Source organism: Musa acuminata, chromosome BXJ2-1, assembly GCF_036884655.1.
Source record: "Musa acuminata AAA Group cultivar baxijiao chromosome BXJ2-1, Cavendish_Baxijiao_AAA, whole genome shotgun sequence".
NCBI lineage: Eukaryota > Viridiplantae > Streptophyta > Magnoliopsida > Zingiberales > Musaceae > Musa > Musa acuminata.
Genome location: NC_088338.1, coordinates 9,074,079 through 9,100,508, shown reverse-complemented (window position 1 = coordinate 9,100,508; position 26,430 = coordinate 9,074,079). Strand labels below are relative to the sequence as shown.

Genomic DNA, 26,430 nt, shown 5'->3' with positions numbered 1-26,430 from the left:
TACTCTCTCTAGTTACATCAGACATCTTATGCACGTAGATTCTAACCGAGTTTGACTTGTTTGAGAATCATTGGTATTATTCACGTAAGTAGATTAGGTATATAAAATTTTCATTCACCGTTGAGACTCTTTTCTTGATAAAAATAATGCCAGCTACTCCTATATAAATCATATTTTATTAACTTTATCGAGCACCTTTTATCATAATATAGAACCTTTTTTTGATATTATAAAAGGAGTATATAAAAAAATACAAGTTAATTCATACAAAGAGCTCTCTCTATCCACATTATTCTTATTTTAACGGGAGAAAAATAGAGAATATTTGAAAATAAGATGAGAGTAACAAACACCATAACAATCATTGCGGCAATTACATGAGAGGAGGACATCACGAATGGTGACATATAAAAAGTAGCACATGGTTTGAGTGATAGGTGATAAGCAGATAAGATTTCCTTAAGGCAGTTGAGGAAATCTCTCAGCAGTTGAGAAGCAGATAAGATTTCCTCAAGGCAGTTGAGGAAATCTTCCCTACTGAGTGTGTATAAATGACTGTCAAGAACTCACTATCAAAATGTATTAGGCAATTATATCTTATACATTTCATAGTTTCTTCTACAATTTCTATCTTCTTCGCTTAATTTCTATCATGGTATCAGAGCAGTTTGCCTAGAGCAAGCCTTCTTCTCCGGAGTCCAACCATCCCTCTCGTGACGACGCCTCCGCCCCTCAGCCGTAGCCATTCGCTGCAGCCTACTGTAGCACTTGCAGCTGCTAATATCAGATCCTAAAGGAAGCACAGTCACGACCTTTGTTTCTACCGTCGGCTGCTGCTCCCTTGCCAACCGAAGTCTTCCGCTGAAAACTCCGCTGCTCTTCCGGCCACCAAACTCCAATACTGCATTACTGCAACTATCTCCAACCTTGCAGATTTCTCCAGCATCGCTGCAGAAATCGCTGCAAGCTGCAGAGATTTCTTCCACCTCGTTGCAACAATCTCTCCTGCACTCTGAATCGCTGCAGCCTACCAGTGCCTCTGGAAGAAGCAGCAGCCCTCTTCGGCATTGCATACAGCTACTCTTCTACATCTGACGTCTTCATCATCTACCTCCCGCCACAGCCATCGCTGCCTTTCTTGCTGCAGATTGCTCGCCCATCACTGCAGTTCATCACGCTGCAGCCTTCTCTGCAGTTCATCACGCTGCAGCCTTCTCTGCAGCGCATCGATATGCTTTTCTCCTCCTCCCTTCCTCCTATATCTTTACATCTTCTATAAAGATCACTTGACCCGCCACAAAATATCTGGGATGTCTTCATTTTCCTCTTCCGTTATTCCTGTCCCTATTTCTGCAGGGACTCTGAGCACTTCTCAAAGTCTTATCACCATCAATGCTGCAGCACTCATTCCCTTTAAATTATCCAAAGGCGGCAACTACGCATCTTGGCGGGCACAACTTTCTAATCTTTTATTTGGCTATGATCTCTTAGGTTACGTTGATGGCTCTCTCCAGTGTCCACCTGAAGTGATCAACATCCCAGGTGCAGAAGCATGGTGCAAATTACAAACAACTTTGGCAAATCGCTCGCGTACTCGCATGCTCGGACTTCTCTCCAATCTGATGAAAATGAAACAAGAGGGAAGTACTATTGCTGATTATCTACAAAATATCAAAGTTATCATCGATGATTTAGTTTTGATAGGTCATTCTCTCAGCGATGAAGAAGTCCTAATCCATACCCTCAATGGCTTAGGAGGCGAGTACAAAGAACTGACAGCAGCACTTCGGGCACGTGACTCACCAATATCATTCGAAGAACTTTATGATAAGTTGATCGACTATGAGACGTACTTGAAGCGTGATGATAAGTTGCCCGGACCACCTATTACAGCTCAGGTCAATCAAAAATCCAAGAGGAAGAGCAACCAGTACAATAAGCACGTCAACAACGATTTGGCTAAGCTGCCTCCTAGCCTTATGGGGCCCAGACCAAACCCTCCTTACCCATATCAAGGTGGTAACTTTCATAATACTCAGTCGTCGTGTCCTGACTTCACAGGCCGCCAACGAGTTGTTTGCCAACTATGTGATAAAGTTGGACACTCTGCGAAAGTTTGTCGGTCTCGTCCCAGACTCCCTACTCCATCACAGTGGCCTCAGGCGAATTTCATGGCTACTCCAACTCCTACTCAACCTAATTGGATTGTGGATTCGGGCGCCTCTCATTACATCACCTCTGATCTTCAAAACTTATCCATCCACAACAACTATGACGGAAATGAAGATATCATCATCGGTGACGGTAAAAGAATTCCTATTACTCATTCTGGTTCCTCAACGCTTAGTTCACTTACCACAACCTTTACACTCGATGATGTTTTGTGTGCACCTAACATTAAAAGAAACCTCATTTCCGTTTCTCAATTCTGTAAACAAAATAATACATCAATTGAATTCTTTCCTAACTTTTTTCTTGTCAAGGATTTGAGCACGGGGGCATCCTTGGTCCAGGACCAGAACAAAGACAACATTTATGAGTGGCCATCCACTTCACAAATTACCCTTCCTACTGCTCACTCCTCAATCGCAGCTCCGGTTGATGTATGGCATCGTCGTCTTGGTCATCCCTCCCCTTTTATTCAGCAAAAATTACTTTCTCGTTATTCTCTTCCTACCTTGAAAATCAATAGCACTATTAATCATTGTGATGCTTGTCTTTGCAATAAAAGTCATAAACTGCCTTTTGGGACAACCTCCATTTCTTGCTCTAAACCATTTGAAATCATTTATACCGACGTGTGGGGCCCTGCCCCAATTCCTTCTTTTGACAAGTTTCGTTTTTATGTCATTTTTGTAGATTATTTTACTAAGTACACATGGTTATATCCTCTCCATCATAAGTCTGATGTTTCTACTGTATTTATCAACTTTCGAAAGTTGGTCGAGAATTTTTTTCAATCTTCCATTAAAACAGTTTACTCTGATGGTGGAGGCGAATATCAAGCCCTCACATCCTGTCTCTCTGCTTGTGGTATACAACACCTCAAGTCACCCCCACATACTCCCCAATTGGTTGGTTCTGCCGAACGCAAACATCGGCATATCGTTGAAACTGGTCTCTCCCTTCTACATCAAGCATCCATGCCACCATCTTTTTGGTCAGTAGCTTTTCAAACTGCAGTTTATCTCATTAATCGTATGCTTACTCCAGTCTTACAATACCAGTCACCATTTGAAAAATTATTCCACAAACTTCCAAACCTTCATAAACTCAGAGTTTTTGACTGTTTATGTTATCCATGGCTCCGTCCCTATGCGTCACATAAGCTAACACCACGATCTAAGCCTTGCACTTTTATAGGCTACTCTCTTGAACATAATGCTTTTCGATGCTATGAACCCCAAACTAAAAAGGTCTTTATATCACGTCATGTTATCTTTGAGGAGTCTGTCTTTCCTTTTCAAAATAATCCTACCATGCAAACTACTCCGATAAACATACATCACTGGAATATCCCTCCGATCTCATCACACGAACCTCCAATGACACCGTCCAGTCCTTACTCTCAAGATTCACATACTACTATTACTCCAGTTCAACAGCTTCTCACTCCCTCTATTCCTCCACTCCCTTCCTCACAAGTTTCCCCTATTAATGAAGTCATACCCTCGGCAACATTGCCACTGGCTTTACCTTCTCCTAGATCTAGTGACATTGTTGTGCCGACGGTTGACCCGGTCCATGACAGTGACTCGCCCTCGGCTATACCACCAACACAATCTACCACTTCCACCCCCCCTAGACATCTAATGACAACACGCTCCAAAAGTGGTATTTTCAAACCACGTCAAGTCCTTGACTTACATGCTATAACAAATTCCTCCACTGAGGCCAGTGAACCCACTACAATCACTCAAGCTCAAAAATCTTATCATTGGCGTAAAGCCATGTGTGACGAATATGATGCTCTCCTCCATAACTCTACATGGACCTTAGTACCCTTTCATCACACACAAAATATCATCGGGTGTAAATGGGTCTTTCGAATTAAGCGGAACCCAGACGGATCCGTTGCCAGATACAAAGCACGTCTAGTCACCAAAGGGTTTCATCAACGACCTGGTGTCGACTTCACAGAGACATTTAGTCCCGTTGTTAAACCCACAACAATCCGTCTTATCCTGAGTTTGGCTATCTCAAAGGGCTGGCACATACGACAATTGGATGTTAACAATGCCTTTTTACAGGGGTCACTTACTGAAGATGTCTTTATGCAACAACCTCCTGGTTTCGTTCATCCTCAATATCCGAGGCATGTCTGCAAACTTCAAAAAGCTATTTATGGACTTCGTCAAGCTCCAAGGGCTTGGTATAACGAGCTTGGCTCGTTTTTGACCTCAATTGGCTTCATCAATTCAAAGTCTGATACCTCGTTATTCATTTGCCAGCACAATGGAAGCATAATATATCTTTTAGTATATGTGGATGATATTATTGTCACAGGAAATAATCCTTTGAAGACTCAGGCATTTCTAAAGCACTTGGCCGATCGATTCTCCCTCAAAGATCTAGGAACTTTAAGCTACTTTCTGGGAGTAGAAGCAACATTTACATCTTCAGGTCTCTTCCTATCACAAAGAAAGTATATTCAAGATTTATTATCAAAGGCAAACATGCAGGATGTGAAAGAGGTTACAACTCCTCTCTCTACCAGTGAATCACTTAAATTATGTGATGGAAGTCCTGCTACAGATTCGACTCAGTATCGACAAGTCCTTGGCTCCTTACAGTACTTGGCTCTCACCCGTCCAGATATTTCATTTGTCGTCAATAAGTTATCGCAATTCATGCATCGACCATCTACTACGCATTGGTCTGCGGTCAAACGAATTTTGCGGTATCTTAAAGGGACTCTTAATCATGGCATTTTTCTTTGCAAAAATACTTCACTCCATCTCCATGCCTTTGCTGATGCTGATTGGGCAGGGAACTTTGATGATAGAACATCTACGTCCGGATACATTGTCTTCCTTGGAGCTACTCCAATCAGTTGGAGTTCTAAAAAACAAAAGACGGTTGCACGATCTACAACTGAAGCTGAATACCGTGCCGTCGCCACCGTCGCTGCTGAACTCAATTGGGTCACAAATTTGCTCAAGGAACTCAACGTCAACTCCACGGTTATTCCTACAATATATTGTGATAATATTGGAGCTACTTATTTATGTGCCAATCCAGTGTTCCATTCCCGCATGAAACACATAGCCATCGACTTCCATTTTATGCGAGATCAAGTTGCCAGACATCAACTCCGAGTTTCTCATGTACATACAGCAGATTAACTAGCCGACTCACTCACAAAGCCTCTCACCCGTAAACTATTTTCATCTCATCGGTCCAAGATCGGCATCCTTGATGGAAGCTCAATCTTGCGGGGGCATGATAAGCAGATAAGATTTCCTTAAGGCAGTTGAGGAAATATCTCAGTAGTTGAGAAGCAGATAAGATTTCCTCAAGGCAGTTGAGGAAATCTCTCAGCAGTTGAGAAAAATCCTCCATGTATAACCTCCCTACTGAGTGTGTATAAATGACTGTCAAGAACTCACTATCAAAATGTATTAGGCAATTATATCTTATACATTTCATAGTTTCTTCTACAATTTCTATCTTCTTCGCTTAATTTCTATCAATAGGAAAAGATTCCAACGATGAGACTAATTTTAGAGTTTTATTAACAAATAAATAAAGTGAATGCAATAAAACCATGTTCATGTCTTTAACATATCAAGTACAACATTTATCATATTTTTGGTTCATTATAGCTGTTCTTAGCTCATCTAAATTGTCATAAAGATCATCATTTATTTGAAATTATATGTGGTCAGCTCGATATTGTGATCCACATCACACCAAGGAAGAAGAATCTTCGACACTTGGGGGCCACTTGGTGTACAATGGATGCTTGACCAAATCATTAAGCATCAATAGGTGCTCCTCCAAAAACGAAGTCTAATTCTCCTTTTCGTATCCTTGCAATACAAATTGGTTTTGCTTGGAAGAAGATGCCACTTACGATGATGGTGGAGGGTGGCAATGGTTGATTTGACATGATGTGACCAGCCCACCTGGTTTGTGGGGTTGGGGTCCTAATCAAAAGTTGACCCCGTTGGTTTTTGATTATGATCTATATAATTTTATTACTAATTTGATGATCAAAGGATTTTTTTTATGCTTTTCTGATCTATACTTTTTAACTCATCCGAGTCGAATTTGATTATCAAATTAATTTTAAAAAAATATTATAAATTTATGGAGATCTATTAAGTAGCAATCCTTTTTTATTATTTGGGAGCATAAAGATCACTAAATAAGATTATTCTCTTAGCAAAGAGTAATCGATAAGGATGAGATTTGATTCTAAAATCTTTCTCGATCACAGTTTTTATCATGTAAGCTGGCTAAGAAACACAACAAATGCTTTTATCTTTACCAATAGACAACAGAGAAAGTGGAATGCAAAGGCTCACACTTGCACACTCACCAATCGATTCCAAGTTCTCGTCTTCAGTTGTGACGTTCGATACTTAAAATTCTTTTATATATACACACACATATATATATTAATTAGAGGACTATACGTGGAAGTCACGATTGTGGTGATTGATAATGACTTCCATGAATTCATCTGTGATGATCCTTTGGTTACGTATATTATAATCCCAAGAGGAAGTGGACACCTATGTGACCTCACAATCGCTTGTGTGGATGCGTGTGATACACACTTGCTAAGGTGAGACCATGGCCGAGGTTAAAAGACAAGATTATTGCTTTTATTTTGTCCATAATCATGCGTTCATATAAAAGAAGAATCTTATATATTAAAGAGTTCATTTAGTATTTTTGAAGTGAATTCAGATTTCACGGAGAACAACATGGTTCTAGGTTTTCTTGTGGATTTAAACTAGGTTGGTGGATATCCTTTTCGTTGGTCCTTTGCATTTTAGCTGCTGATGTCTTCACTCACATACATACATACATATAGCAAAAGACGCTCATAGATTCCCAACATCTATTGGTGGATAGCCTTTTCATATGGTCCTTTGCGTTTATCTTTCGTTATCTGCACTCAGCCGGAATAAAAGCATATAGAATCTATGTCGAGCGGAGTGTTTCGATGTATGTGTGGCTTCTTTTGGAACTTGGACGCAAGCTCATGCCGCAGTGGAACACGCATCTGATCCTTTTCCTTACTGGATAAGCTCAAAGGACAATTGGCCATTGGTTTCATCAGCTTCGCAGAAATCATCATCATCATCATCAGCAGCTGCAGCAACTCCAGCTTTTTTCCATCTACTTGGGTTCACGTTTCAGAACAAATATGCAAAAGATCTCTCTTCCCTCTAACCAAAGATCACTAGGAGACTACATCAAGCTTGTGGGAGGCAAGTCAAACTATAAAGAGATTGATTAGCTTAGCTGGACACTTCAGTCGGTAGGAAGAGTTAGTCAAACATACAGATGGTAACATCACAGCACAGACGGCGGTGCACTATGACAGTCGCTCCGTAGTGCAGCGATGGACGATCCTGCACTGTGGCAAGCGAAACACAATGCACGCTGCAACGACTGCTCCATTGTACAATAGTGAATGGCGACGACGACGATGTGCATTGAGTGACGATGGCGTGGGCACAAGCTACTACGGCGATGGCTAAGACAACGCCACAGCAAAGGAAGCTGCGATGCGATGCGGAGCCAACCACAGAGAGAAAAATTACAACATTTTGATTATTTAGCCCTAATTTTGACTAAATCAAAATATCAAATTTGGCCTTTTAGATTGACAACTATATGATTTTGACTTTGATCAAAATCTAATTTTGACTTTAATTAATATCCTATTTTGACCAAATTTTGACTTCGATCAATGCCCTATTTTGACCTGTTAAATTATTGACCATCTTGATTTGGTCAAACTTTAATTTTGATTCAGCCCCAATTTTGGTCGATCCTTAATTTTTTTTTATCGAATTTATTTTGATTACTTTTTAGCTACTTGATTATATTTAGATTTGATCAATCTCGTTTTGATCAAATTAGGAGAAAGTTAAAATTTGATCAATTATTAACTTTGATCAACTTTAGTTTTGATTGATCTAATTAAACTGATGTTTAACTCAATTTTGAACTTAAGGTTTCATACTGAATTTAAACAAATATAAATTATAAATTTCTGTTATAGTTTTCTCATATGGCATATTAATGATAAATTTTATTGTTTGTGATTCTTAAATTTTAATTATTATTTTTTTGATATTTGTATAGTTATTCATATACATATATTTAAAATTATAAAATAATATTTATTTTTTATATAAAGGTATGATTTATATTTATCATGATTACAATTATCATATAAAATTTTTATTTTATTAATATTTAATAATTATTATGATTATTATTATATTAGTATCGAATTATTTTTACATAAATTAGATTAAAAAAATTAATAAATATTATTTGTGTCATGACCTTAGCCTAATAAACTAAATGACCTATTAATTTCATTTAATTTAAACCATTGATCAAACCTTTATAAGCTAATATTAGCTTTTGTCCACTTTCGATGTCAGACTAATCAGAGTGTTATAATTTTCTCTACTCAAATGCTTAACATTCTCGTTAAGGTCCAACATAGTCCAAATCAAACTCTAATATGCGTACATTAGGCATAGCTAAATGGTAACTCCATGTCATGACGAATCATTTAACTTCATTCACGGAAAACATTTTCCTACTCGAATTCTTTCACCATACCCTAATACTAAGTCGATTCTAATACTAAATATCATAACCTGAGTTTGATAAACTAACTATGACCTATCAACTTCGTTTAACTTAAATCACTAATCAAAATACTTAAACTTCTATAAGTTTTATAGACATTTTAACTAAACCATTTTTTAGCAAAACATAATTTTACTTTTGATTGGCTGCCATTAAAACTCACTCACATTTTAACAAAAACTTTGTCGCTGAGAGCTCCTCGTCCTCCTCTTCCCGTTGGTTTGCCATTATCGACTAATTTTTTACTTCATTTTTTTGGGGTGGGGGTTTTACGGAGAAGCCCAAGCCCGTGATCCATGGGTTTTACGGAGAAGGCCAAGTCCGGGATCCACAAGCACACTTTACCATATGTGAAGTTTTTAGAAAGAAGCATTTGAAAAAGATACATACTGAGTCAAGTATGTATTATCCAGTATAATATGATCTCCAGCATGGCAAGGTGGCATGCTGGCTTGGCCTTTCCCCGATATTTCTCTTTGCCTTCCAATAACGATAATAGAGATATAAAACATAGCTTGTATGTTCGAGTGAGAAGATGTTGAGATGGAGATGAGGAAGAAGCTGAGCTATGTGTTGATTGATTGGAGTCCTACCGGAGCCTTGGGAGACACAATTTGCTTGAATCATTTCTTTCGCCCATTCACATGCAAGGCTGCAGGGAAGCTATCCCATCACTCTTAAACACAAAAAAACAAGAAGTGATCGCCTGCATCTTCTCCATTGAAGAGCTTAACGGACAAGGGAGAGCTTGACATATGCCTTTTGATGTTGAATAGGCTAATAAATTGTGCATGTCGATGATGGCAAGTAGGTGCGACAGGTGAGAAGCATGACGAGCGAGCGACAGGTGAGCAAGTGCAACGAGCAAATGAGTGCGATAAACAAACGACCCTGTTACGGTAAGTAAATGTTCAGCCGTGGCCTTGGGGCCGTCGCAGCTTGGTCCGGGTCCGGAAGGCGGTGGTCAACGGGCGGGGGAGTCCCTCGAGTTTGGTGGATCTCCAAAGGCGGTGATCTCCGAAGACTTTGCACCTGCACAAAGGTCGGGTCGGGGTGCTCGACCCGACCCCTCCGACGACCAAGTTAGTGAAGGATGTGGAGGGGGTTTAGGAGGAGGAGAAGCCTCCGTGTGTTGAGTGTGTCGAGGGTGTGTTCCCCTTTTCTTTGGGGAGTTCGGGAGTATTTATAGACGAATTTAGCATTATCGGATGTGACTGCCCGGTGGAGCGGGATGGTACCCCTAATGGCATTTGACGCGGCCGCTGGGGTCGCGTGGCAGAATGGTTTGCCGCAGGGTATGGGCGGGAGCTGGTCGTCGCCTTGCCTTGTCGTGGTCAACATTATTGTCTTCAGACTCGGGCAGCCTGGTGCCCAGGTGGGGCCGTCGTCGTGGCACGTCATTCGGGCATTATTTCCCCTATCATAATCCCCCCCCGAAAGGAGCCATGCGTCGGCCGCGATGGGGGAGGGGGTCTGAGGCATGGCTGCATCTCGCGAGCCTCGGGCATTACGTGGTCGAGGAGCGGGACCCAGGCGGGCTGATTGCGTTGGTGAGCCTCGGGCATTACGCGGCCGAGGAGCAAGACCCAGGCGGGCTGACCGCGCTGGTGAGCCTCGGGCATTACGCGACCGAGGAGCAAGACCCAGGTGGGCCGACCGCGCTGGCGAGCCTCGGGCATTATGTGACCGAGGAGCAAGATTGAGGCGGGCCGACCGCGCTGGAGAGCCTCGGGCATTACGCGACCGAGGAGCAAGATTGAGGCGGGCCGACCGCGCTGGAGAGCCTCGGGCATTACACGTCCGAGGAGCAAGATTGAGGCGGGCCGACCGCGCTGGCGAGCCTCGGGCGTTACGCGACCGAGGAGCAAGATTGAGGCGGGCTAACCGCGCTGGAGAGCCTCGGGCATTACGCGACTGAGGAGCAAGACCCAGGCGGGCCGACCGCGCTGGAGAGCCTCGGGCATTACGCGACCGAGGAGCAAGATTGAGGCGGGCCGACCGCGCTGGAGAGCCTCGGGCATTACGCGTCCGAGGAGCAAGATTGAGGCGAGCCGACCGCGCTGGTGAGCCTCGGGCATTACGCGACCGAGGAGCAAGATTGAGGCGGGCCGACCGCGCTAGCGAGCCTCGGGCGTTACGCGACCGAGGAGCAAGATTGAGGCGGGCCGACCGCGCTGGAGAGCCTCGGGCGTTACACGACCGAGGAGCAAGATTGAGGCGGGCAGACCGCGCTGGCGAGCCTCGGGCATTACACGACCGAGGAGCAAGACGCAGGCGGGCCGACCGCGCTGGCGAGCCTCGGGCATTATGCGACCGAGGAGCAAGACCCAGGCGGGCCGACCGCGCTGGTGAGCCTCGGGGCTTTATTTCGACTTGCGAGCCGGGCGCGCGGGTCGAAAACGAAAACGCGAGCGTTCGGGCGGCCGGGCTCGCTTTTCTCTGGGGAAGGTCAAGGGGCCACCCCTTTTCGACGTTCACTGGGCTTCGGGCTTGATATGATTAGGGCTAAACGTGATTAATGTATTTAAGTCTGTCTCGGTTAGTATCCCCGAGGCCGGCATGATGGATGCCTTGGTATCCGTGCTGCGCCGCGGCCCTTTGTCATGCCGTGCTGCACTTATGGCGAGGTGACGCCTTCCTTCCCTGCAGCAGACTTTGGGAGAGGAAGGGTCGTCGCTTTCGGCGGGATGCGGCCCGCCTATAAGTGGCGCGAGGCCGGCTGCCCAGGGAAGATCTTTTCCTCCGTGTGTGTCGTGCTGTCTCGTGCCTCATCGTCTTGTTTGTGCTAGTCGTTCCTTCCTTCCTTGCCAAAGGTCAGTAAGAATGGTGTCCTCTTCTTCCCGTTCATCTTCCTCTTCGTCGAAGGCCGGGGGGACGGGAGCTTCGTCGAACCCTAGCTCGTCGTCGGATGAAAAGGCGGCCAGGGCCCTAGAGGCCTTGATGTGGCCCCACGACCACGACTCCACCGTGGGCGAGTCGTCGCTGAGTCTCCTCCGGGATCGCTATGGTGCCCGGAGGAGTTTGTCCTTCTAGCTCCCGAGCCTGGCCAACGTGCCTACGACCCGATTCCTGGGGGCTTTGCCCTCACCCTCGATGCCTTCGAGACCGGGCTACGCCTCCCTCTGCACCCCGTCATAGTCTCCTGCCTTTCTTGGTGGCGTATTTCCCCGTCCCAAATGACGCCGAACTCGTGGCGCTATCTGGTGGCGTTTTTGAGCGAGTGTCATTACGCCGACATACCCCCGACCCGCGCCCTCTTCCTCTCCTGCTTTCGTCTTTCCAAGGGGTCGGGGGGCTACTACCTGTCTGCCCGAGCGGGTTTCAGGGTGAGCGGGGCCCCTTCCAGCAACAAGGGGTGGAAGGAGCGCTTCTTTTTTGTCAGTCGCTCGAAGGACTGGGGGTTTGGGATCCGCTGGGGGGCGCGTCTGATAGACAACACCACCCCGGCTTTGGACGATGATGAGTGCTGAGGGCTTCGGAGGCTTAGAGAAATCCTCCCGGCCTCCCGAGCTATCCAGAGCATGTCCGAGCGGTGGTTAGTGGAGGCGGGTGTTAGCCCGGTACCTCTAGGCACGCTCCGATGAGCGGTTCCTTTGGGGGTTTTCTTTTGTTTTCCAGCGCGTTTTCGTTTGACTAACAGTTTTCCTGGTCTTTCTCGGCAGAAATGGTGCGCCTTGAGGCCTTGCGTGGGGGGAAGACTTCCGCCGCGTCGGGTCGTTCGCCTTCCGCCACCAAGGTGGGTACGAGGGAAGCCCCCGTGGACGTCGAGGCGAGCAGGTCTCGGAAGAGGGCGCGGGCGCCATCAGGCGGAGATCTCGAGGTGGTCGCGGCTCCGGCTGTGGGGGCTGTGGTGACGTCGGCGGTGGAAGGTGCCGCAGGAAGTCTCGGGGAAGGCGAGGCTGGAGCGAGCGGGGGTGTGGCGACGGAGGCGCCTCGCCAACCTTCCGTCCGCGAGCTTCTTTGTCTTCCGCTAAGGGAGGACGAGCCGTACCTGGCGCGGGAGATGGGTGCCCTTTCCCGCGGCGTGGCCACCGACCCGCTGGTGGCCCGGTGGGATGGTCTTACCCGAGGCACCCGGGTGTGGGCCGACGGGGATATTGCGGGCAGGTTCATCCGAGGCGGGCTTCATCCCGATATCGCTCGGGACCTGTATTCCTTGCCTTCTGGCGCTCTGCTTGGCAAGGCAGCAAAGTCTCTGTTATGGGTAAGCGTCATTTCGTCCCTTGGTTTACCTGTTTTTGAACGGGCTCGGTTCTGACCCCATCCTTGCCCTTTCCTCAGGGCAACCATTATGTCGCTGCTTTGATGGATCGCGTACGGGACGCGGGACAAGTTATCGCCGCCTTAAGCAGTCGCAACGTCGAGCTTCGGAGGCAGGTGGACGAGGCGCGGGCCGGGGCAGGCCTTGAGGTAGTGGTCGCGGCCGAGCAGCACGCCCTGGACTCGGCGGTAGAGGCGGCGCGGCTGCATTCGGAGCTCCAAGCGTCTGCTGAGCGGCTTGCGGAGTTGCAGGCGCTGCTGGAGGCGTCTGAGGGGCGCAACACGGAGCTCCAGGCGCATCTGAAGGCGTCGGTGGCCGAGGCTCGCTCGGCGAGATCCGACTCCATCGAGCTGATTCGGCGTCTCGAGGAGGCACGAGCCGCGGCGTCAGGGGCCTCCGAGGCTCTGGAGGCTGAGGTCCGCCAAAGGCCGGAGAAGGACAAGAAGCTGATCGAGGACTACAAGGGTTCCTCGGTTTTTCAACTAGGCCTTGTCCGGACCGGACGGGTCTCATACGAATACGGGTACCGGGTGGCCCTTGCTCGTTTTAAGGCACGCTATCCCGACTCGGAGGTCGTGGAGGACCCTTTTGGCTCCTTTCCTGAAGATCTGGGCGTCGATATGCCAGCAGAGGTTCCTTTTGATGATAGCCCAGATGTTCCTGAGGATTGACGTCCTTTGTATCTTTCACTTTTATTTTTGTAACACCCTTTTGTTTTTTCCTGAGGAATGAACATGCTCCTTTTTTTCTTCTCAATTGTCTGTGCTTTGGCTCTCGTGACTGGCCGAGTCTTATGGAAAGAACTTTCTGAGGTTTTGCGCGTTCCAAGTCCTCGGTAGGGATTGACCCTCCATGGTGGTGAGTCGGAACGCGCCGGTTCCGATGACTTCGGTCACCCGATAGGGTCCCTCCCAACTAGGGGCCAACTTGCCTCTTGGTCGGGCCGGATCGCTGACCTCGGTCCGCCGCAGGACCAGGTCGCCTAATCCGATGGGTCGAGGTCGTACCTTTCGGTTGTAAACCCTTGCGACCGCCCTCTTGTAGGAGAGGGCCCTCACATGCGCGTCGGCGCGTCGCTCCTCCAGTAAGTCGAGAGCGGCTCGGAGTCCTTCGCCCGAGGCTCCCTCGTCATAACTTTTTGTCCGGAAGGTGGCAATGGCTACCTCGGGGGGAAGGACCGCTTCGGTTCCGAATGCGAGGCTGTACGGGGACTCCCCCGTTGCTGTTTTTGGAGTGGTACGTAGCGCCCACAGTACGCTCGGGAGCTCGTCCGTCTAGGTAGTCCGAGCCGCGGATACCCTTCTTTTGAGCCCGTCTAGGATGGACCGGTTGGTTACCTCCGTTAGCCCGTTCGTCTGAGGGTGAGCGACCGAGCTGTACTTCAGGCGGATTCCATGTCTCGCGCAGAACTCCCGAAATCTCTGACTTGCGAACTGGGGCCCGTTATCTGTGATGATGGTCGTGGGCAGGCCGAACCGAGTAATCAAATTTTTCCATACGAACTTCTCTACTTGCTGCGCCGTGATCGTCGCCAATGGTTCGGCCTCAACCCACTTTGTGAAATAGTCCACGCCGACGATGAGGAATCTCTGCTGTCCTGCGGCTAAAGGAAAAGGCCCGAGGATGTCTAAACCCCATTTCGCAAATGGCCACGCGCAGTCGATAGGAGTTAGCGGGACTGCGGGGAGCCGAGGCGTGCGGGCGTGCTCTTGGCATGAGGTACACCGTTGTACGTGCGTTCTCGCATCCCGGCACATGATCGGCCAGTAGTAGCCTTGGCGGAGTACTTTATGTGCTAGGATCCGTCCGCCGATGTGTTCTCCGCAGGCGCCCTCGTGCACCTCTGCCAGGACGGTTTGCGCCTCGTCGGGTTCCAGGCACCGCAGGAGGGGGTACGAGAAAGACCGCTTGTAAAGCCATCCGCCTGCCTCGATATACCACACCTGTGTGCGAAGCAGGCGCCGGGCTGATGCTTTGTCGGGCGGAAGAATTCCGTCCCGTTTGAAGTGTAGCAGTTCTTGTACCCAGGAGGACACGTTGCTGGCAGCCGCGACCGCGACCTCGAAGGCGCGGGCAGGGAGCTCCTCGACCTCCGGCCCGACTTTGGGAGCAGGTTTTGAGGCTAGCTTAGCCAGCGTGTCGGCGCGCTCGTTCTCCCCCCTCGGGACATTAGACAACGTAAAGTGATGGAACTTCGCGGTTAAGTTCCTCACCTGTGCCAGGTATTTCGCCATGGTTGGGTCGCGGGCTTCGTATCCTCCGCTAAGTTGTTCGGCCACCAGCTGGGAATCCGTAAGCACATGAAGGACGTCCACCTGCATCTCGAGGGCCAGTCTGAGTCCTGCCAGGAGCGCCTCGTACTCCGCCTCGTTGTTAGTGGCACGGAATCCGAAGCGGAGGGAACGCTCGAATGTCCGCCCACCGGGGGCCCGGAGCACCAACCCTGCGCCAACACCTTTTGAGTTGGCTGATCCGTCGACGTGCAGGACCCAGGCCTCGGGGGTTTGTGCGAGGCTCCCGCTCCCGTCCTGGGTTAACTCCGCGATGAAGTCGGCCACGGACTGGGCTTTGATAGCCATCCTGGGTACGTATTGAACGTCATGTTCGCCGAGCTCCACCGCCCATTTGAGGAGCCGTCCTGCGACATCGAACTTAGACAGGACCAGTCGAAGCGGCTGGTCTGTAACCACCTCCACCGGGTGAGCTTGGAAATAAGGGCGCAGCTTCCGGGCGGACAGTACGAGGGCGAGCGCCAACTTCTCGATCGGGGGGTACCGATCCTCGGGACCACTAAGGACGTGGCTGGTGTAGTAGACCGGGAGTTGATCGCCGGAGCTTTCTTTGACCAGGACGGAGCTTACTGCGTGCGGAGAGGCAGCCAGGTAGAGGCTCAGCTTCTCACCAGGTGAGACCGAGGAGAGTCGAGGGAGGTTGGCTAGGTGTTGCTTTACTTGCTGGAGGGCCACCTCGCATTCCGCCGTCCATTGGAAACCTTTCGGGTTCTTTAGTGCCCTGAAGAAGGGAAAACAACGATCCCCTGATCGGGCGAGGAAGCGGGACAAGGCGACGAGCTTCCCGTTGAGGCGCTGCAGGTCCTTGATCGTCCGAGGTGATTGCATGTTGATGATCGCCTGGAGCTTTTCTGGATCGGCGTCGATCCCTCTTTCGTGCACGATGAATCCGAGGAACTTCCCTGTCATGACGCCGAAGGCGCATTTTGCGGGGTTGAGCCGCATGCCGACCCGGCGGAGTATAGCGAAAGCTTCGGCTAAATCGGCTAAGTGGGTCCTGGCTTCTTGGCTCTTTACGATCATGTCGTCAATATACACCTCGATGTTTCGTCCGATCTGGCGGGCGAACATTTTGTTCACCGCTTTTTGATATGTCGCGCCGGCGTTTTTTAGTCCGAAGGGCATAACTTTATAAAAGTAGACCCCTTGGTCGGTGATGAAGGCCGTGTGCTCTTGATCTTCAGGAGCCATCCTGATCTGGTTGTAGCCCGAGAAGGCATCCATGAAAGAGAGGCGGGTGTGGCCTGCCGTGGCGTCGACCAGCTGGTCGACCCGTGGTAGGGGATAACAGTCCTTCGGGCATGCCTTGTTAAGGCCGGTGTAGTCAACGCACATCCTCCAGCTTCCATTTGCTTTCTTGACAAGGACTACATTGGACAGCCATTGCGGGTATTCGGCTTCTTTTATGAAGCCAGCCTTCAAGAGGCGAGTTACTTCTTCTAGTACGGCTATCTGCCGTTCAGGGGCTTGCCGTCTCAGCTTTTGTTTTATCGGGCGAGCATCGCTGGAGATGCTGAGGTGATGCAGGGCGACTTCCGGGTCGACGCCCGTCATGTCAGAGGGCGACCAAGCAAAGACATCAGCGTTTTCTTGTAGGAGGCCGATGAGCTGTTCTCGTTCTTGCTCGGGTAATTCTGACCCAACCCTGATCGTCTGTTCCGGGCGATCTTCTTGTAGCGGTACAGCGACCGTGGTTCCCCTTGGCCCGACGTGGGGAGCCGACTTCTGTATTTCTTGGTGGTCCGCCAGTGGTGGTTTGGCCCTGGGCCTCTTAGGTAACGAGACAGCGGTCAAGTAACAGCGCCGGGACTCCCGAGGGCTTCCTGCGGTCTCTCCGGTCCCGGCGGGGGTCGGGAACTTCACGGTTTGATAGTAGGTTGAGACGACGGCTCTGATTTTGTTGAGTGTCGGCCGGCCGAGGATAGCGTTGTACGCAGCCGGGAGGTCGATGACCAGGAAGGTGGTCATCGTTGTCCTTGACCTCGGTGGAACTCCCAGGGTCAGGGGCAAAGTAATCGCCCCTAGTGGTGAGATTGAGTCGCCGGTGAAGCCGGTGAGCGCTGAGGACACCGGCTTCATGCTATCTCTGGGTAGGCCGAGCTTCTGGTAGGCGTCGAAGTATAGTATGTCAGCCAAGCTCCCGGTATCGACCATGATTCTTTTCACCTGTGCGTTGGCAACCCTGGCTGATATCACGAGCGCGTCGTCGTGTTCGGCCTGTTCATGCATCTTGGCCGGGAAGGTGATACTGGGTCCGGGCGCGTATCTGGGGGCTTCAGCTGAGGCGGCTCGGGCGTATGCCTTCTTTCGGGCCATGGAGTCCCCCCCGGACGCGGGGCCGCCCGATATTACGTCGATGTGTCGCTCGACGGGCCCTTCCGGGCGTGGCGATGATTCTTTGTTTGGGTGGAGATACTGATCGAGGTGCCCCCTACGGATGAGCTCCTCGATCTGTCTTTTCAACTCCCGACACTGTTCAGTGTCGTGCCCCCGTTGCCGGTGGAAGCGACAGTATTTCGATTGGTCTGCCAAAGCCCGGGGGTTTCTCATCGGGTAGGGTTCTTTGAGCAGTCCCTTCTCCCTTATATGAAGGAATATATCCGTTCGGGATGAATTCAAAGCTGGGAGAGGAGGCCTCAGAGTCGGCGGGTCGGGCCTGTCTGACCTACGCCGGGATGTTGCAGGCTGTTGCTGTCGAGGCGGCTCTGACTTGGTCCCTTTGTGTCCCCTGGGTCTCCCGGCCATCAACGTCTCCGCAGTGACGAACTGGCTCGCCCTCTGAAGCATCTCGGGCACAGTCGTGGGGGGTCGCTCTACTAGGGACCAGAAGAACCTGGAGGGCCGTAAGCCTATCATGAATGCCTGCATTAATAGGGAAGGATGAGCGTCCGAGAGCCCTCGGATCTGCGTCGTAAAATGATCCAAGAAGTGGGAAAGGGTCTCGTCTTCCCCTTGGTTGAGTCCGAGGAGCAACGCCGCGGACAACTTCGGGCGGGCGTAAGCGAGGAAGTTGAGTTCGAAGTCCCGGGCGAGCTGATCGAAGGAGGAGATGGTTCCCGCCTTGAGGTTGCCGTACCACGCGCGGTCCGGTCCCCTCAAAGTCATCGGGAATGCTCTGCACATCAGGGCGTCAGAAGTTTCGTATAGCGCCATTTGGGCGCGAAACGCGGCTACGTGATCCGCAGGGTCGGCGGCGTCGTCATAGGTGTCCAGGGATGGGAGCCGAAATTGCGGTGGGATGGCCTGATCTTGAATTTTGGTCGCGAATGGGGACCATTGGTATCCATCCGTTCCAAGCTCCCCTTTCGACCTGCGGATTTCTTGCTGTACCTCGTTAAGACATTGATTGAAGAGACGCAGCTGTGCTTGTAGGATGTTGGTCGAGTCCGCGGGTGGCCGCTCGGGTTCGGGGTGCCCACGGTCTCCCGATCTCCGAGCCGGTCGTTTGGTTTCGAGGCGACGGGGGGGCCCCGGGGAGCGACGCGTGCTCCCGAGGGGCAGACTCTCGTTGATGCAAGGGCTGGTCCGCTGGCCGGGGGATGAGCGGAACGATGGCCTGCACCACACCCGCCAGTGTCCTCACTTGGTGGGCAAGGTCGTGGAAGGCCTCAGGGGAAACGGATGGGGGTACGACAGTGGCGTCGGGCGACGACAAGCCCGGGTCATTGAATAGGCGCCAATATTGCTTCGAAGCCGTAGCGGGGCGCTCGTCTTGCGGCTCCACCCGCGAAGGATGATCCCCCGGGGTCCCGACCAGGTGCGTCCTCGCAGCCGAGGGATCGCCAAGGTGGGTCCGCTGACCAGTTGACATTCCGCCCCTCCTTCTAGCGCCAAAATGTTACGGTAAGTAACTGTTCAGCCGTGGCCTTGGGACCGTCGCGGCTTGGTCCAGGTCCGGAAGGCGGTGGTCAACGGGCGGGGGAGTCCCTCGAGTTTGGTGGATCTCCAAAGGCGGTGATCTCCGAAGACTTTGCACCTGCACAAAGGTCGGGTCGGGGTGCTCGACCCGACCCCTCCGACGACCAAGTTAGTGAAGGATGTGGAGGGGGTTTAGGAGGAGGAGAAGCCTCCGTGTGTTGAGTGTGTCGAGGGTGTGTTCCCCTTTTCTTTGGGGAGTTCGGGAGTATTTATAGACGGATTTAGCATTATCGAATGTGACTGCCCGGTGGAGCGGGATGGTACCCCTGATGGCGTCTGACGCGGCCGCTGGGGTCGCGTGGCGGAATGGTTTGCCGTAGGGTATGGGCGGGAGCTGGTCATCGCCTTGCCTTGTCGTGGTCAACATTATTGTCTTCAGACTCGGGCAGCCTGGTGCCCAGGTGGGGCCGTCGTCGTGGCACGTCATTCGGCCATTATTTCCCTTATCAGACCCCACCCTCGGTTTCGCCGGAGGGCCGGAAGAAGCAGAGACGTGCATCACTTGGGCCAAAGGAAATCCCACCACAAGTTACCGAGCAGCGGAGGATGAAATCAAGAAAAGAAATATCCAAGACTGAACCCTAGCGCAGATAACACGAAGCCAAAAAATCCCACCACGATTTACCGCCGATCAAGAAACGATGAAACCCCCCAAAAAAGGTGAAACCAATCGATATCGCATCTCTACATTTCCAAGACGAAACCCTCAACGCGGATCCAGGAGGAGAGAGAGAGCAAGAGAGAGGGGAAACAACATAGGAAATCCGTCGGCGACGATCCGAGGAGAAGCGATGCGACCGCATCCCTCGACGACGATCGAAGGAGAAGCGATAAGATCCGAGGGCGCGAGGAAGGAGAGAGAGAGAGAGAGAGAGAGAGCGCGCGCGAGGAAAGGAAATGAGGAGGCCTCGGCTCTTATATAGGGACCACGACGCCGCGACAAATTTACGAAAATATCCACGACCGGGTCAATTATATGCCCGGTGAATCAATCGAGGAAGAGTCGCCATTACCTTCTCGCTTAAGGTGCTTCGATGTCTCGATAAAATCTTAATTAGGTGACTAATATTCCCCCAAACTTAATCTGATAGAAATAAATATGATTATTATATTATTATAAACGCTAAACAAATTGAATCCAAGTGCGAGGTCGTTAATGCTAAGGTGGTCTCGAGTCACCTTCTTTTATATAGTGGGATGCGATACTTAACATGCATAATAAATAAGATGAAACTAATATCATTATTCGTATAAGCAATGGTGCATGTTTGCTTGTAGATTGTACATAGGCTTAATGAGCTTATATCTATAAGGGAGTAAAACATACATGGTAAATGTGGAGGTGTTGGTTTCAGATTCTTACAGTAAGGGGACAATCTCTATAGTTTTCTATGAAGTCATATGACTTATTCGTCTTTCTAAATCTCTTATAATATATATATATATAAATGGAAGATAATTTCAACATCGGGTGTTTGGTCTAGTGGTATGATTCTCGCTTCGGGTGCGAGAGGTCGTGAGTTCGATTCTCGCAACACCCCTTTTGTTCAGATTTTATTTTTTAGAGGGGATAAGTGATCTGAAAAATAGTATATTTTATTGAGTAGATTTTGTTTTTGAGAGTGGGTAAGTGATCTGAAAAATAGTATGTTTAAAGGTTAAGATGGCACACATAAACTTTTTTTTTTTTTTTGTATAACGAGTGAAAATAATATATTTAGAGATTCAGACAATATCCCTTAATTTTTTTGTGCAATAAGAGATATATTTATTTTTAACGTTATGAGGATAGACATATGATCGAACAATATCCTTTTGTTCAGATTTTATTTTTTAGAGGGGATAAGTGATCTGAAAAATAGTATATTTTATTGAGTAGATTTTGTTTTTGAGAGTGGGTAAGTGATCTGAAAAATAGTATGTTTAAAGGTTAAGATGGCACACATAAACTTTTTTTTTTTTTTTTGTATAACGAGTGAAAATAATATATTTAGAGATTCAGACAATATCCCTTAATTTTTTTGTGCAATAAGAGATATATTTATTTTTAACGTTATGAGGATAGACATATGATCGAACTACCAAAAACGTATATTTAGAAGTTAGACGCATACATTAATCCATTTTTGTGCAATAAATGATTTTTTTTTTAATGACAGATCAACGACATGGGAAATAGTATAATCCCCTTTTGCTTTTCGGAAAAAAGTATTCATTGAGTTTCATAACAGACATGGGCAGTTTCATTGTGATCTAACAGGAAAATTTCAGTCATATTCATAATGATAAATTCTACATTTATTTAGAGAAGAATAAATTAAAACAAAGGGATCATCAGCCCAACAAAAAGCATCAAACAATCCACTTCCAACAGTGACACAGTTTCATCTCTGCTGGTAATGTACTTTTATTACTGATATAACTGGAACAACAAGCGACAACTAAGGCAGGAAAATGGATCGAGTCCAACTCAATCTAAATTTCGTGCCTCATCTTCAACACAAGGCAATCATTCCCTCCGAACTATCAGATGCAATGCAAGAGAACCAACCCCACAGGCAAAGATCCAGCAGAAATGAGACACAAACAGCTGATCACTTGCAATTAAGCTGAGTTCCAAAGGATGGTAGTCTCTGCGATCATGGAAGTGACAACATAAGGATCCATGTTGGAAGCAGGCCTTCGGTCTTCGAAATAACCTGATCAAGTAAATGCGCAAAAACACATCCATTTTAGTATGGCATGTACCTTTTAATTGATAAATAACAGAAGGATACCCCAATTTCGATCGAAAAAGAGATGTTATCGACCTTTGCCAGACTTTTCAGTGTCACGTCCAACACGAATCGATGCCCCACGGTTCGCTACTCCCTGTCGATGATGAGAAGAAGCTAAGGATTACAAGTTCTTTTTTGTGAATATAACATAGGTGTACCGATCAGGATCATGTACCCAAACGAAGGTGTTGATATCAGCAGTCTCATGGCGCCCGGTGAGGCGGCGCTCGTTCCCTTCTCCATAGGCAGCTATGTGCTCCTTGTGCCTCAGGCCAAGTTTCTGAATTGCCTCCTTGATGACTTCATACCCTCCATTACTCCTCATGGACTTAGTACTGACAATTACAAAAGGAACAAAAAAGATGTTAGCAAAGGAAAGTCAGAAACTTGATCCCCAACCATCTCGTTGATGGCATCGGTATGAACTGTGTCACCTGTAATTTGTGTGAGCACCAGCACCATTCCAATCACCCTGAAGCACCAAAACAGTCACAAAGCGACCACAATGCTATCGACACAAGACATGAATTCATGTTTGCAGATCAAGACAACAAATTGACGTCACCTGAATCGGCTTTGGATCAAAGGAAAGCACCACTCCGGCGATCTCGGTAATTCGCTGTTCGCAGAGAGATCCAAGTACTATTAAGTTGGAAACTCAAATCGCTTCACACGATATAAGAGAAGTATGATATCGCCAATCAAATCATACGTCTTTCTGGGTCAGGCATTACCTCAAGTAGGTAGCGAGCAACCCACAGCTGGTCACCAGCCGAGATGCCAACACAAGGCCCTACTTGAAACTCCCACTGCAGCACGCATGACATTGCCCAGAGGTGACGACAAGTGCAAGAAGACCAACCTTTAACACCATAAAAGGACTCCAATTTACCTGGCCCGGCATGACCTCTCCATTGATGCCACTGATGTCGATTCCCGCATAGAGACAGGCTTTGTAGTGGGCATCAACAATGTCACGCCCAAAAGCTTTGTCAGCACCAGCGGAGCAGTAGTAAGGGCCCTGTTACAAGTTCACATCCATTGCCCGAGTTATACCACAAGCTCCTATCCCTCTAGGGTTTCATACTGTTAAACAATTCATATGAAATAATAGCATGCCATCATCAAACCAGTCAAAGATTTATGAGTTGGGAGAACACAAGATTTGCTTCAGCTACAATAGATCTGTTGAGACCATGTTTTCATGTCCCTAATAATTAGAGATTCTACAAATCCAGATTGAGGAACAAATTACCTGGGGGCCAGGAAAGCCTCCAATGGGCCACCCAAGAGGCCACTTGACATCCTTCCGGAGGAGAGTGTACTCTTGCTCGATCCCAAACCTATCAACGGAAGAACAAACATCGCATTGGTGGTAACCTTTGTAGACCAACCTCAGACAAATCATCAGGTGTAAGACAACATAAACCAAAGCTGTACCAGGTTTCTTCTGCAGCAACAGCAGGGTTGCTGAAGATCTTAGCAGCATTGTGTCTTTTGTTGGTGGGAATCGGCTCTCCTTGTGGTGTGTAGCAATCACACATAACCTCAAATAGGAAACAAAGGAATCAGTTCTCATGAAGGAAGCCCAAAACGAAGATACCAAAATAGACTTACAAGGATGTCGTTGCCCCTCCTGAAAGGGTCCCTGTAAATAGCTTGAGGACTGTAGACAAGAAGAGTGTCCAACTCTCATGACAAAGACGATGAGAACTTGACCAAACAAAGATCACAATGAAGAGGAATGCGAACACATACTAGAGGATCACTTCGCTGTCCTGTCCGGGAGCTTGGCCGGTGCTCGAACCATCATAGTTCCACCTTGGAAGCTGGCTGGGGTCACTGACAGGGCCTGAGAGCGTCTGCCGATCGGAAGTATGTGTACATCAATCAAACAGGACAGCAAGCAAAGAACATGATAAATTTGAATGATCTATATACCCTTGCTTTGCTCCTGATGTCCATGCCGGACCCCCCAACCCTGTTGCATGCACAGAGAGAAAACAAAAGGCACCATCACTTCACATTAGATTCGAGGAGGAGAAAGAAACAAGACTCATCAGATCAATCCATCTCATTCGATAATTCATCATCCTATCACGAGAAATCCTCAGACTCTACGAAGAAGAAAAAAAAATCTGCTTTTTGATTTTGATGTTTGTACAAAATCCAACAGTAACCAAATGCTAGAGACCAAATGGCAGAAAACTATATCCAAAAAACAAGCAATAATCTAAAGCTAGAAGGACAGAGTAGAACAAGAGAAAGAACTTTCAGACGAACAAAGTGACATACCATATGTACTCAGCAACGATCTTCTCAGTGCAGTCAGAGAGGTTGAGGTTGATAAGATCTGTGAGCAGAGACATGGCTGAGTGCAAGAAGGCAAATACACAAAGAGCTGTTATCTTCTCTTCCCTGAGATCTCAAGAGTGAGGAAGGAAGGTTGGGAGGAAGAGGCTTTATATAGGGAAGAGAGTGGTGGAGGGAGGTACACAGAGATCAAAATGGTGGAGGTAATATGCATCCGACATGCACACCTCAGAGAAGAGTGCAGATCGAGGTAGGCAATGCAGAGTGTGACATTTGAGATGAAGAATAATAGGTTGAAAAGTGCCAATTGAATTTACTGTATGACTTATTATATTCTTCATCAAATTTTCTATGAGAAGAAAAAAAATTTGATCTTTACTTCATTTGCAGCAAAATTGTTTTCTTTATTGGATTGATTGCATCCTCTTTTATCTTCAATCCAGAACTAGAAAAACCATCTATGAAACTGAGGTGCATGGGAGCAAGCAACAGCATGGCAGTAGGCACCGAGTTCATGCAATTTGCTGCCTGCCTGCCTGCCTGCAGTTAAGATCATCTGCTGGTCTTCACAGAATCAAAATTCCGACATGATCAAGATCAAAAGGAACAAAGAACAACATAAAATTGATCTACTTGCAGCTAAAAACCTCTTGAAGACCCACAGATTTAAGGCACGTAATCATGTGAGTAATAAATGACATGACAGAATCTTTCATCATGCAATATTAGGATAAAACAATTCTCAACCTCTGGACCAAGCTAACTTACGACATGACATGTCGTAAGTTAGCTTGGTCGACTTGATTGCTTTGCAGGCTAATAATAATCTCTAAGCTGCATTTATTTATATGGAGTCGAAATGATTGTAAGGTCTTCTAACCATTCTCTGATCTCCGCTCCACAACCGTTGACTTTCTAAACAAAAGAAAATCTAATCTCATTAGCGTGATGGTTTTTGCTTTCGGAATCAACTCACCATCAAGTTGCCTTTATGATGCCTTAAGGAGGCACAACAAATGCTTCGATTAACTAGTACTAGTAGGGATCTATCTGGTTGACCCTTCGTGGTGAATCTTATATTAGGACACTTGAGGACTCTTTTAGTTGAACTCTGCATCTTCTTGCATCATCAGTTTGTGGTCATTTGCTAGGCTATCGATTATAGAAACATCATCATGGCTATCAAGGGATGGTATTCTCTTCATAAAAGAACACTTTCTTAATGTGTTTTGCTGTTCTCATCCGAGTGGAATCCATTGATGATTCAGATGAGAAAAACAACAGATAGGAGGAGTAGGGGTGGGGAGGGCATAAAAGAATGGACTCGAATTATAGCGATGACACATGAATACAATTCAGTCTTTGCTTCCTTACAAGTTTGATCACAGTTGTCCACTTTTAATAAAACAAGTACATATACATATGACTTTTAAGATGAAAGCGTCGTTTAGTGGAAGCTTTTACTTCGAATATCTAAAACTTAAATGTTTTTTTCTAGCATTCGAACCAAAGCAAAAAGGAAGAGAAAAATTACAAAGAACAGGAATCTTAAAAAGGAAAAGGGTTTTAAGAGTACATAGGAAATATTAGCTATTTTTGAATATCTATCATTCATGATTAGCAAAAGACATTATTAGGAAAATACGACTAAGTTTTTCTTTTAATTATGTTGCAGTCAACTAAAGGCAGAAAATATAACTTCCCATTTGATGCTGCAAAGCATTGTTTGGTTCGCTGTCGATGTCATGTCCTGCCGATCTCACACGTACTGTTTCGCAACGATGCAGCGCTACATCTTGCGAGTGGCAGGTCACGAGGAAAGTAGTAAGTAGTGCAACCCAGTTGAGCCAAGTGGTCGGTCAGCTGCGTGGGGGACTCTGATTCTTCCGGCATCCACTTTGGTGTTTCTGGCGAGATATCGTCCTTCTTATCCTACCCATACTACTTTGAAATGATAAGTCATGAAGAAAGAGATTAAATATAAACCCCAATCCACGCAAGTGGTAGTTCAGCTGCATGG

General features: G+C 47.6%; 2 protein-coding genes and 1 non-coding gene across 3 annotated transcripts; 1 reads left to right on the top strand and 2 right to left on the bottom strand.

The window, feature by feature from the left end:
- Positions 1-14,385: 14,385 nt before the first annotated feature.
- On the bottom strand, positions 14,386-19,213 carry LOC103974979 (uncharacterized). Its single transcript, XM_065091468.1, has 2 exons — positions 18,822-19,213; positions 14,386-18,712 (listed from the first exon to the last, which is right to left on the bottom strand). Exons 1-2 carry the CDS (start codon positions 19,211-19,213, stop codon positions 14,386-14,388), a joined length of 4,719 nt encoding a protein of 1,572 aa, XP_064947540.1.
- A 1,576-nt stretch (positions 19,214-20,789) lies between these two features.
- On the top strand, positions 20,790-20,861 carry TRNAP-CGG (transfer RNA proline (anticodon CGG)). The gene has a single exon. It is a non-coding gene; the product is annotated as a tRNA-Pro (tRNA).
- Positions 20,862-21,672: 811 nt separating this feature from the next.
- Positions 21,673-24,638, bottom strand: LOC135598820 (glutamine synthetase nodule isozyme-like). Its single transcript, XM_065093175.1, has 13 exons — positions 24,393-24,638; positions 24,039-24,078; positions 23,856-23,959; positions 23,715-23,763; positions 23,538-23,644; positions 23,353-23,440; positions 22,990-23,118; positions 22,832-22,906; positions 22,663-22,716; positions 22,532-22,569; positions 22,273-22,432; positions 22,131-22,191; positions 21,673-22,019 (listed from the first exon to the last, which is right to left on the bottom strand). Exons 1-13 carry the CDS (start codon positions 24,464-24,466, stop codon positions 21,925-21,927), a joined length of 1,074 nt encoding a protein of 357 aa, XP_064949247.1. The 5' UTR covers positions 24,467-24,638; the 3' UTR covers positions 21,673-21,924.
- Between the last annotated feature and the right edge of the window lie 1,792 nt (positions 24,639-26,430).